This window comes from Corylus avellana, chromosome ca8 (genome assembly GCF_901000735.1).
Source record: "Corylus avellana chromosome ca8, CavTom2PMs-1.0".
Lineage (NCBI taxonomy): Eukaryota > Viridiplantae > Streptophyta > Magnoliopsida > Fagales > Betulaceae > Corylus > Corylus avellana.
Window position 1 is genome coordinate 24,299,989 of NC_081548.1, and position 13,406 is coordinate 24,313,394.

Here is a 13,406-nt window from a genome sequence, read left to right on the forward strand (position 1 = left end):
GGACACCACATCATCACTCTAAGATATGTTCCAAGTCCAACCATTCCCATCCCTTAAAAAGTGTTTAAACTAAACTATTTTGGCCACTCCTTCAATTTTTTTTTTTTTTAGATTTAATTTTTAAATTAAATTAATAAAAAAAATTAATATGCTGACGTGGCAACACAGTGTGTTTAGTTGGGATTGACAAGCATTAAATATTTGGGAAAAAAAATATAACAATAGAAATTAATTTGCCTTTTCGATTGACTCAGAAAGTAAAAATTTAAACAAAAAAAGTTCATATATATTAGAAATAATATTTTGAAAACAAAAAGTTAATAGTATATATATATATATATATTAAAAATAAAAAAACTAGCCTAGTAATTTTATATTTTTTCTTATCAATTGGTCTATGAGTTTTGTTAGGATTACTCACTATACAAAAAGGAGACACATCCCCCAAATTAGGTACCCACACATTCCTCACTCTCGCACACACATGTTATCTTCTTCCTCTTACTCTTTCCTTCAAGTTTTTTCTCTTAGAGAACCACATATTAATTTAAGTATTAGAGGCTTCCTTGATCATCATCGAGATCATAGATTTTCAGTGATTTTTTCTCTTTATTTTGCAAAAGCCTCATCGTCAGTCTTGCTATTCGAAAATTTTCATTAACACGGTCAAAACGATTTTCACCATTATGCCACACTTATTCAAACAAAAAAACCCCATAAAAAAGTATTAACAAACAGACTTAGGGCTTGTTTAACGACACCTTATTGTTTGAAGCAAAAGAAATAAAAATAACAAATAACTCAAAATAAAATATTCAAAACTACTTTTACTTTTGTATTACATTACAATTAAAAAGTAAAAAGCACATTTTATCAAGAAAAATGATATAATTCATTTTCTTTCAATTATCTCCATAGTGAAAAGACAAATCAACCATTAAATTTGTATAAAGTCCACAAATCTGATAATTGTCTTATTGAATTTATAAAAAAATAATAATTAAAAAATAATTGTATAACATGTATCTTAAATCAAAATACAAAATATTTAAAAGTACTTTTTATTTTATTTTTATGTATTACATCACAATTGAAGTAAAAATCACATTTTAAAAAGCATTGTCAATGATTATAACACTATTAGCATTTTCCATCCTACTCCTAGTGTAATATTATGTCCCCAAAGCAAAAGAAAAATGTTATTTTACATTCTGACATACACATGAACGGATAACGTTGAAAAAATAGTGAGAAAATGGAGTTATGCTATGCGGTTGCCAAAAGGCAGCTTAACGTAGGACATATATTAACCCTTTAGGAATTTGTATCACTCAAAAAAGAATTGATAATGTTAAATTTAGTACTAATACTTCAAATTTAGTGTTAATATTTTAAATTTAAATTTTCCTTTAGTATTTTTATTCTTTAATTTTTTATTATAAAAAAAAATAAATAATAAAAAAAAATAAAAAATAAAAAATTAGCCACGTCAGATTTGGCAGACGCTGGATGACCCCAAGCGGCCAAGCTGCCCAAAAAATCTTAACTCTAGAAAATGCTAAATCGCATGTCTCATGTCAGAATCCACCACGCACAGTGTCCACGTCGTTTTCAACCTCTCGAGTCCCATCCCGCTCGCGCACTTGGCCGTTGCTTAATGCTCAAGCTTTGGGCACACAGGTGTGCGCTAGACCACGCACATCACCTTACTCCACCACGACGCGATCGCCACGCGATCAGTACGGACACGCAGAACCAAACCAACTGGCACGAGACGCTGGACCGCAATGAACGCCCTGAGACTCCGACACAGCGTAGCACTCTTACCGTTGAATATGAACATTCCCTCCACCGCGGCATCGAAATGGAACGTTGAGATCCCCCAATTCAAAAAGCAGATTCCCTTTTTCTTTCATTCCGTTTCCAGTTGTGAAATTCGGAACCCGCGGCTTTCGTTGCGTAATCAAATCAGTTTATCGCATAAATTCAAGATTCTCTGATAGCTTTTGTTTCTTGTTAAAATTTTCATCTTATGGATGGATGGAGCTGCGTGATTCCAATTCGGTGGTCTCGGCCGAATCTCCAACTTTTTCTTTCTATTTATTGGCAGAAGACAGCAAGCGCATAACCCACGCGGCGATCGCAACCTTTAAGCTTTTGGTATGTAGCTTCTTCTGGTGTTGAATGTTCCTGGGTTTTCTATATTTTCTTGTTGAGTTTAAATGCTTGCAAAATGCTACTTCATTGATAGTTGCATAAGTCTTGCTTCTAATACGAAAATAAAACATGTAGAAAGAATAATATTTCGTGCTATCTTTACGGTTCTTGGTTGGTTTGAATGAGCCTCTGATTCTTTTTTAGTTTTTTTGGGAAGAGCTAATGATCTTAGTGTCGTTAAATCATCTTGTATAAGAAATGTTGAATTTAATCATTTAATTAATAATTTAAAAAACTCACCTCACTGCATATTCAAACTCCTCCTCAACAAGTGAAGTCCAACTGGTGAAATATTCAACTGAAACAAGGATTAATCTATAAAGTCAAGTTCGTAATCATGAGATATTCAACTGAAACAAGGATTAATCTATAAAGTCAAGCTTTGCTTTGACACCATCTTAAATAATCAAATATCCTAAAAGCTTAATTTGATAGAAAAAAATAAATTTAATCATTTAATTAAAACTTTAACAAGTGATTAGTTAAACAAATTATTTATGGTATCAAAATTGAGTTAGTGAGAGTGTCTCTGAGTAGTTCATATCATGTCTCTAGGATAAAATTGTTTGTTTACAAACGATAGCAGCATTTATAAGTTTAATTATGCTTTATTGTTCGGTTTTTCAATCTATTTATGGAAAGTATGTGGAAGTGTCAATAATGCTCAGACGTGTTGGGCACAGCTTGGTTCTTATCTTTCATTCTTTTTGACAACCATAAGTCGAACGGAAGCCATAAGTAGTGAGTTTAATGTGGATGCAGGATATCTCTTTGTGCTGTATACTGTGCGATCCGGCGTCAACATTTGGACGACTATCCCCTGATTCATTATGGGTAACCAGAGCAATGTATGAATCCTGCTTTAACTCTTTCTCTATCTCAATAAAGCCAGAAGTTTTTAATAATTTGTTTCTTCATATATGAAACTTTTCAACCATTTTTTTGTTGTGATAAATATAGTTTTTGGACTTTCATTTGTCTTTTCTTTCTCTAACCTTACTGTTTGTTGAAATTGCAGAGTTCTTATGAAAGTAATCAGCAGAATGATCTTGGTATTCCCTTTTTCTTTAAACCCTTTGGGAATGCATATTATTCCTTGGTATCTTGCTAATTAGAATGTCAGTGGGATTAAGATGGATTACATCATTTGATATTGAAAGAAAAATAATGGTTACTTTCATTAAGAAAGGACTTTAGTATCTCATGATGTGAATGCTTTTTAAATGTACTTCAGAATTGACATAGTTTAGGCTCGGCAATTGTTTTGTGTCTTGTCCACATAATTATGCTTGTAAATTTGGTTATATATCGAAGCATAGCCACCCAATAAATAATAATTTGGGATGAATTAAATATTGAGATAGATGATGAGAACTAAAGAAATCTGATGCTTCTATGTATTAAGATACACAGACTAATATATAAAGAAGAAACAAAGGAAAGGAAAGGAATATAATTTTAATAAAGCTGAATTATCGGTTCAAGAAATGAGGGCTATAATGTATAGATCATGAATGGAACTGGAGATAGCAAAATGAGGGGCTTACATGATCCTTGTTTCTCTAATTTGTATTGATAGTGGCCAATGAAACATAAGTCGAAATCAAACGTAATTTTTTCGGGGGAAGTTTGTGTATACTTCCTATGTACATGAATTTTCTTCTATTCTAGTAATATTTCTTAGGGTGTCTGTAGAATACATGAAGTTTTAAATTGGTGATTGAAGTTTAAAAAGGTATAATCAAGTATTAAATAATTTAGAAGTCGTAATTAGGTCCTTTTGTTAGTTAGATATGATGGAAAGTATTAAACATACATTTTAACTAACATGCCTTATGCTAGATAGCCAATTATCTAAAGGATATAGCAATGTCAACAAATAAACTCTTAAATTATATAATTTTGTTATTAATTAAATACAAAACTTTTTTACTTAAAAAAGTATGTTGACATGATATATCATTGTTATTCTTAGGTTTGATACACATGCAAATATTAACACCAGCACATCATTAATTTATGTCAGTCAAATTTAACAGAAGAACTTCATTATGACTTTTAAAATTAATTAGGTACTTAATTGTAGCTTTCTAGACTTCAAGGATCAAATTAAAATTTTATGTTATTTTTCAAGGACTAAAATAAATATTTAGCTTATTTCTTAATACTAAAAGAAACACAAGGCTGAATTTAGTATTGTCAGATTTATTGTTATTTTAGAATTTTGGGCTTGTGAAGGAAAAGATGTGGATCTTTTTAATGATTATAAACTATGCTTTTCGATTCATTTGCAGACGTGGTTATACGCAATGGAAGAGAAATTCTTTTTCAGGTAATTTGACAAGGATGTTGTTTCTTAATGTCCCCATAGAACAGAAAACCATAACTGGGACCATTATTGCCATCTATATTCTACACTTAAAATCTGTAATGTTTATAAGATAAAACAATTGAATTTTGTCCAAATGGGATTCTTCTTCTGTCTATTACTTGCAGCTTTTGTAGCTTTATTTTTGAAATATATCAGGGTTTAGTCCATTCAACCATATCATACCAGATCTTGGTTTTTGAATGCTTAAACCTTTCAAGAACATTGAAGCAAGTAGATGGTGACAAAAAAACATGCTTTACAGGCTTTTAACTGGGAATCTCATAAACATGATTGGTGGAGAAATTTGGAAAGGAAAGTTCCTGATATTGCAAAATCTGGGTTTACTTCAGCATGGTTGCCACCAGCAAGTCATTCCTTCTCACCTGAAGGTTGGAGACATTGATTCATTAAACTTCTAGATTCATCTCTTATCTTTTACACGCGTACTAAATTCGCTCACTGTGTTTTATGTCATGTTCCTCTCACTTACAGGCTACCTTCCACAGAACCTTTATTCCCTCAATTCTTCATATGGTTCTGAGCACCTGTTGAAAACTTTGCTTCAAAAAATGAAGCAATACAGAGTTAGAGCAATGGCCGACATAGTAATCAATCATCGTGTTGGAACATCACAAGGGCATGGGGGAATGTATAACCGTTATGATGGAATTCCTTTAGCATGGGATGAACACGCTGTCACATCTTGTACTGGCGGATTGGTAATGATATTTATTCTAGCTAATGTATTTTCAATATGGCATGATAGATGCTAACATTTATTTTTTATTATGTCTCTGTACCGTTATGTTCTAGGGTAATCGAAGTACCGGGGACAACTTCCATGGGGTTCCAAATATTGATCATAGCCAACAATTTGTTCGAAAAGATATTATTGCATGGCTCCAGTGGCTACGAAATAGTGTTGGCTTTCAAGATTTTCGTTTTGATTTTGCAAGAGGGTAACTATGATCCTACACTTTGAAATCAATTTTGTCCTTCATTGGCTTTACTTGCCGCTGATTGTTTATGTCTCCTTAATGTTTTGATTTAGTTATTCAGCAAAATATGTGAAAGAATATATTGAAGGAGCTATGCCAATATTTTCTGTTGGGGAGTACTGGGATTCTTGCAATTACAATGGTCATGGCTTGGACTATAACCAAGGTATGGTACATTCATGTCTTTCATGGACCAAAAAATTGATTGCATTGTCGTTAAAAAGAAAGTAAGCTGAACTCTGAATCGATAGATATGTGATTTGTCTAGAACTTAGAAGTTGTGGAAGGAAAGATCAGAAAAACAGAAAATAAGAAAGTAACTCTTGAGGTTGATCGTTTCCCCAAGTGTTCCTTGTGGTAATTTATCTATGTTTTGTTAGATAGATGTACTAGTTATTTTTGGCTTCAGAGGCTGATAAATTTTAGATATGAACTTATCTTGGTTTGCACTATTTCGACACATGAGATATCATGTTCTCTAATTGCTCTTCATTTAATGTATGTGTTCTTATGTACATTTGAGGATGGACTTTAGATAAAGACACAAATTCCTCATATAACTGGTCAATAGTGCATTGTTGTTTCTTATGAATTTTCTTTTATTCCATGTTAAATAGCAGGCCTGTTGGGCAACTATGGTTGTTTCTAATTCTTTTGAGTTTTGGTGATGGAGTTTTTCCTTGGGTTCAGGAATGTATTTTCCAGAGTAGTAACTTAGGTTTAAGAGAGATACGCAGAGTGCTGGATTGTATTCTGTATGAATGGCATAGGTTGGTAATATAAATACCAATTTATGAAGGCTACCTTGCCCCTAATGAAAACATTCACTTGGTCTTCTTCATTTGAATTTTGATCTAGTGCTGAGCATGCTATTCCAATCTTCAGTATGATTTTATTGATAGTTCTCTGATATTTCCATTCATTTGCAAACTCTACCTGCAGATAGCCATAGACAGCAGATAATCAATTGGATTGATGGCACAGGACAGCGTTCAACTGCATTTGACTTTACAACGAAGGGAATTCTTCAGGTATTCCAAATTGTTATATACTTGGTAATTATGCTGTCAAAGAAATATGGTAGCAGAGTCTTTTACATTAATCATTTAATATGTTAGTTTTCAGGAATGATTAAGGCATATGTTCAGTAAGTTTTATATAACCCATACGCGTAATATTAGTTAAATTACAGCAAAAACTACAGATTCCGTTGACGTTTTATACCTTTAAGTTAGAAAAGATATTTATTTATGTTTATCTTTGTAGGAAGCTGTTAAGGGACAATTTTGGCGTTTACGTGATCCTCAAGGGAAACCACCAGGTTTGATGGGATGGTGGTCTTCAAGAGCTGTCACATTCATAGATAACCATGACACAGGCTCAACCCAGGTACTTAATGTTCTTTCCTAGTGTTGCTTGGTGCTCAGTTAATTATAGGAGTTTATTTCACTTGCCTTTGTGCTCAGTACATATATTGAGAGTATAATTTTGTTATGCAAATTGCGGCAAATAGGAGAAGCATCTCCCGCTTCTGATATATGTCTTTTTGTTCATATTTCACATGATCTGTTATTATTTTGCTTACTATCAAATTATTGTAGAGTACGCAAAATTTAACATATGCCACCAACCACTGCAAATAAAATTTAGGTGGTCTTTGGTGTCAAATGTTGGTATTGAGTAACTGGAATCCAGAGTTACACAGAAAGGGTTCAGGTTAGGTCCTAGGATAGCTTACTACAAAATGTTGTGATTAAGGTTTGAGTAAAAGCCACCATCATCATCCAATGGGTGATTTTAAAAGCCCCATCAGGAGTGTCGGTAGCATTACTCTTAAGGTTTTGTTAGGTTGACAGTAGAGCATTTTTTTTTGATACCTACGATAAAATCAAGTTGGTTACTGAGTCAGGTTCATTAATTAGAATCTCCCTGCTGACCCAAGAAAAATACTTGGTTGCTGGTCAACAAATTCCCAAGTGAGGCCAGATTTATAGGTAATAGGTTGCAGTTTTACTCAACAGTTGTGGGCTCATTCCAACTCTGACTTATTACCAACATAGTCTGAGATTTTCTTTTTGTCAAATATTATTGTCAGTCTATGTTACCAGTTTTAATGTTTTTGAAAATTTATCTTCTGAAAGTATGGAAACCACTTAACCCTGGTCTTTTACTCTTGCAGGCTCATTGGCCCTTCCCTTCAAATCACATTATGGAGGTACATAAACTTGTTTCCTATATGTAATATATCTGTTAAAGTTTAATCTTCTGCTGTTGGGAATAGAACATCTCTCAACTTGTAAGTGTTAGAAATCAAGGACTCTGTTGCAGGTAGGAGTCCCAGGTTTTGTCTCTATTAACTTTGAGATCTTAACAAGCAAAGAACTTAACTTGTTAATTTAATCATACAAATTTGTAACTCATCTAATTGGCAAGGGATAATTACATCTATGACTTAGTTGAGTTGAGGCTAAATATGTGATTGTCCATGTCATGTGGTTTCGAATTTCTGTGTCGATCCATGCCAGAATTTGTATGGTGCATAGATTGTCTTGTTAAATTCTCTATTCCTTTCAGGAGAGATTCAACAATTAGGGAAGTTGTGGATTAGATTCGAATTAGTCACACTTGACAACTGTGCCCGAGTCCTTACCTTCAATATTTCATCTGCAAGGGTAAAAGCCTGGCTTGGGGTTGGTGTATATTTTAGCTTCAAATCATACCAATTAGAACGAGAAAAATGAAAAAGAAAAGAAAAGTATGCTGGTAACTCAGCCACAAATGCCCTATTCATATCCTACGTACCATTATGGGCATAGACAGGTGCCTCTTCTATTGACAGACATTGTTAAACTAGTTTTGCAGATAGATTATTTTCCTTGTGAGCTTTCCCTTGTAAATACATTTGAAATGCTGGATTTGAGCCCCATACCATGTTGGATTCCAAATGCCTATCATGTATCCGTGCAACATAAGAACAGAGAACAATGGAGACACTAAAATCCTCTTGGTCTTGTGTCGGAGGCAATCAAAATTATTTCTTGTGCTTATGGCAAGAATAATATCCCACATATAAGAATTCAGATTGCCCGCAGTTAATTTCATGAGTTCTGTCAGTCAATGTCTTAAACAGGTCAGAAAATGTTGTTGCCTCCCAGTTCAAACTTCAAAGTGATATTTTCACTCTCCCTCTTCATCAATTTCACCAACTTCAAGAAAGCATGTTTGCATGTCATGAAATTCTATCTATTTTTTGATTGTTGGCAATGACTTATGATTCCAATTTCTGCAGGGCTATACATATATACTCACGCATCCCGGGATACCAACAGTGTTTTATGACCATTTTTATGATTGGGGCGATTCCATGCATGACCAAATTGTGAAACTGGTATGCCATGTAACTATTTTCACTTATTGAATTGTCCTCTTTGAGCGTACCATAGTCAAGCTTCTCAAATGTATCTGCAGATTGACGTTCGAAAGCGTCAGGACATTAACAGCCGATCACCTATTAGTATTCTGGAGGCACAGCCAAATCTCTACTCTGCAATCATTGGGGAGAAAGTGTGCATGAAGATTGGTGATGGATCATGGTGTCCAGCGGGCAGAGAGTGGACACTAGCAACTTGTGGCCACAGATATGCAGTATGGCAGAAGTAACTCTTCCAAAAGCTATTTTATCCCATTCGCTGGTCTATTTTTGGCTTGTGGGGTTGGGCTGGGCTTTGGTTTCTCTCTTTAGCCATAGTATTAATAGCCTATAAATAAAGCCTCCAATCTGCAATTTTGCAATGGGAACTGTTGTACTGTTTGTATCATGATTTCATTTCTGTACCGGATCTCGTCAATAAGGTAGTTTTGTTATAATAAAAAAAAAAAATTTGTTTATGGACAAAGATTTCATGCAATAAGGGTTTTTCATGTGAGAGCCTGTCTAAATCTTGAACTGTTCGAACACTTGACCAAGCAGGTAAGGTCCGAGTAAACTCTCATATTGGGTGTCGTATTGCACGGGATCTAAATCATTTACTTCCTATCTAATTCATATAATATGTCTGATAATTCTTGAAGTATATTCTTCGTCTGAAGCAAAAGTAGATGTTGCTTTCGTGGTATAGGTAGCTAGAATGTTTCTTCCTCTTTCCCATTGGTGGAACTGACAAGAAGATAGGACGGTTTGATTCCGGTCTAACCTGTCGTCTTCATATCAATGTAGATTTGATATGCTCCTTCAATGTGTTTTTCAACAAATGACGGTGTGGATTGAGATAAAGCCATAAATATTAACTTTGTTTAGGCTTTTCAATCAAAAAGCAGCTGCCCCACCAAACTATTTTTTTTTTTTTAGAGAGCCCCACCAAACTCTTGTTTGAAAGAACCTCTATGGACTTGAAAGGTCCCAAGGGCAGGCAAAACAGAGGTGCGTGGCAAAGTTCTCAGGCTTATTTTTGTTAATTGAATTGTAGAAGAATCCAAAGATCAAAATGGGGGGAAAGTAAATTTCAGTAAAATATTCACATCCCATGTTGAGACCATTGTTTCGGGATAAAGATCCCCTACAATCCTCCGTCCAAAGAGAGGAGGGGTTTTTCTGGCCGATCAAAAGGCCATCGAGTGGACTTCCATTGTTCCGACCCCATTGCAATTTGCAAAGCACTTAGTCAGTTGACTTCCACAAGGTTTCTTCTGTTGGGGTTAAAAAGAGTGACTACAGTCTACCCCATACATACAAAGGTTGGCAACTGCAAAGCACAGTAAAACTACTAAATTGCTGAATAGCACGAGAGACCAAAAGTAATCATAGAATTCTAATAAAGAAAGAAAAAGCTAGGTGCCATCGAGACTTTATCATATCTAGACATATAGACAGAAATCTCTAATTAATTAGTCAAAGCACAAAAGCACCACTATATTACGAAAATGGAGAGAGAGAGAGAGATTTAAGATCCAAGGGACAAATATAGATAGATGGTATAAAGATGTGGAATATTGGAGGTGATTTGTTGTATATATATATATATGGGTCCAGGAAGTATTGGAAGCCAGTATAATAATAAAAATGGATATGAGTTGCATGGCACAAATGTAAAGAGAAGGTTTGATCGATCCACCTAATATGTACCCTATGAGAGACAGAGAGAGTCACATGGCAGTAGAGCTGGAAAGAGACTCGCCCCCCAATCAACATCACACCCATCGTCATCGCCCTCATCATTCGTGTTTTGAATTTCTAACTCATTAAGACAACACCTTGCCCACATCTCTTCTCTAACGTTCAACCCAACAACAAGACACATTTTTCTAATCAAATGCGAATGTGCTTACTATCCTCTCTCTCTCTCTCTCTCTCTCTCTCTCTCCCTGATCACGTGACATAGTGTCATGATCTATCATTCATTGTTAAACAAAACAGCGAAATGATCCATCTCAGTTGTCCTTTTTTCCCACCACCATCTTCCTTCTTTAGCTTCTAGCATTATTCTTTTATTTCAAATTGTAGTTTAAAAATGTTCAATGGTAATTTCTCTTGTTCGGATTAACAATATAATTTTTTTTTTTTTTTAAAAAAAAACATTTTGAATTTAGTCACTGTCCTGATCACCACCATCCATCATTACCTCTATCATTACTATTTCAAAAAAAAAAAAAAAAAAAAATCAATTCTTCCATCTACTCACATGCAGCTCACAACCTTATGGTTTGAAGGCATGCAAAGAAAATTAAAATAGACTTGGACCATAATCATAAGCTAAAATAGTCTTCATTGCATGAAAAGGTCATATACATACACATGAAAAGGGCAGTCCGCATGCAAGAACATTGAAGGGACTAGAGGTCTAGAGCCATCATGAATAACTAACATTTTAATATAAGACCTTGTACCTTATAATAATGTTAATAATTAGGATGTCGCCACTAATTAATACCAATTATCATTTATAGATGTTAATTAAATAAATAGTTTTCTCCTTCTTGTCGCAAGCATGACACCTTTTGGAAGTCAAAGCAGCTGCTACGTACAAATACTTCCACAGTACGTACTTCAATTAACGATACATTAATTGAGAACAAAAGAAAACCTCAAGAAATCTAAAACAGTCAATTTTGAGAGCAAATGCACCTGAGCCCCAGTAGCTCATAATCATGAAAAGGAGTGGCTTTCCATGCATCGAGCTGTGTAATAGGCAAAAGCGATCGAAAATTATATTCTTCCTGCAGCCCTGCTTTGCTTGTTTGTTGTTAGTGCGTCCTTTGGTTAACTTTATGTTGTTAAAAACTAGTCAACTAAATTTGCATTTGACTTTTTTTCCTTCTTTTTCTTGCTTTTGATATCAAGTTATCCAGTGTGCTTGATCAGGTTAGCTTCCATGGATTTTTCATTTTATTTTTCAATTAAATGCAGGCAACAACTTGGAAAAATCTAGAGTTGTTTTAATGTCATTTCGTTGAAGATCGTCTTGGTCCCTGGACATCACTCCTCTTTTCTTTTCTTTTTTTGCGAATAGAAAGAAGGATTAATGGTCCCTACCATAGCACCTAGCCCTAAAAGCTTTCTTTTTTTTAAAAAAAAAAAAAATTTAGAAAAGGAAACAGAAGAAGAGAAGCGACGATAAAAGTTGACACTAGGAGTTGCACAGAGCGCAGGGAACAAAGCGCATGAACTTTTTTCAAAGCTTTTAGAGATTTAGGCATAAAAACTAAAAGAAGCGAAAAGTTATTCTTTTCCTCACGTTAAAGTTTCCATATTACACCCCAACTTTTTTAGCTACGCTTTTGCTTTGCTCGCATATAATATGATTGCATTAAGAGTGACAATTCAATACATCATCCCACGCTGCACCCTCATCCCTCATCAGATTCTCCTCCTTTTTTTGCTAGCTAGGTCAGACAGTTTTGATTCACTACTTCAAACCCTTTTTTAATTGTTGAGATTTACTATGTAGAATAATTAATTTAAATAAAAATAAATTGACAGAGTCAAAATTCTCTTGAGAAATAAGAAAAACTAGTCCTAGTCAACAGGCCAGGCAAGTTTAACTCGTCAGGCCACCCTACAGTAAGGCTGGTAGGGATTGCATATGCAGTATATATAATGAGTCAATGACCCATACGCTGTCCCAGATTGTGAGAGAAGCTAGGAAGGTGCTGCCGCCTGCCGCAGTCTGCAGAGACAGACGCAGGGATGGCCGTAGGGGCCATACCCCACTCCCTTTCTCCCCAAATTTCTAATATATATATATATATGTATTACCCTTGTGGCCTTTTTCTAAAAATCGATAGAAAAATTCAATCTTTGGCCGCTTTATACCTAAATATTTTTCTAATTTGAATAAGTTTTACGTACAAATCAAAATGGAGCCTTAGAGTGATCAATTGATGATTTCATAATTGAGAAAAAATAGTAAAAAAAAAAACCCAACTCCCAAAGTTAAACGAATTAAAATTTTATTTAGTTTATTTGGACTGAATAATATTTAATTAATTATATTTAAAATATATTTTTATCTTTTTAAAAAATAAAAAGAAAAAAATATATTTTTAATATAATTAACTAAATATTATATTAAATGATTTTTTAAAAGGTTAAATACCTCAAACTCTCTTAGGATTTATTAACTTTATTTTTTTCTCCTGAGGTTTCATTTTTATCACAGGACCTCCCTGAGGTTTTGATAAAAGATCAATTTAGTCCATCCGTTAGTTGACTGTTAAGACTGACACGTGGATCAATCAGATGTTGACACGTGACACCTATTTAATTTTTTTAAAATTAAAAAAAATGTATTTTTTTTTAAAAAAAAAAAAAAAAGAAAAGGAAA

The 13,406-nt window shown here is 34.1% G+C and overlaps 1 protein-coding gene across 1 annotated transcript; it reads left to right on the forward strand.

Annotated features, from left to right (window-relative positions):
* Positions 1-1,619: 1,619 nt before the first annotated feature.
* On the forward strand, positions 1,620-9,477 carry LOC132190573 (probable alpha-amylase 2). Its single transcript, XM_059605605.1, has 13 exons — positions 1,620-2,160; positions 2,980-3,065; positions 3,236-3,269; positions 4,512-4,549; positions 4,851-4,977; positions 5,081-5,307; positions 5,402-5,547; positions 5,640-5,752; positions 6,529-6,617; positions 6,853-6,975; positions 7,766-7,801; positions 8,876-8,974; positions 9,055-9,477. The coding sequence occupies exons 2-13, from the start codon at positions 3,048-3,050 to the stop codon at positions 9,244-9,246; spliced, it is 1,242 nt and encodes a 413-aa protein (XP_059461588.1). The 5' UTR covers positions 1,620-2,160; positions 2,980-3,047; the 3' UTR covers positions 9,247-9,477.
* The last annotated feature ends 3,929 nt before the right edge of the window (positions 9,478-13,406 follow it).

Bases quoted from the DNA above. Each gene is read 5' to 3' on its own strand.
- LOC132190573 (XM_059605605.1), top strand. The intron at 4,550-4,850 runs GTAATTTGACAA...CATGCTTTACAG, and splicing joins GAAGAGAAATTCTTTTTCAG to GCTTTTAACTGGGAATCTCA. The intron at 7,802-8,875 runs GTACATAAACTT...CAATTTCTGCAG, and splicing joins CTTCAAATCACATTATGGAG to GGCTATACATATATACTCAC.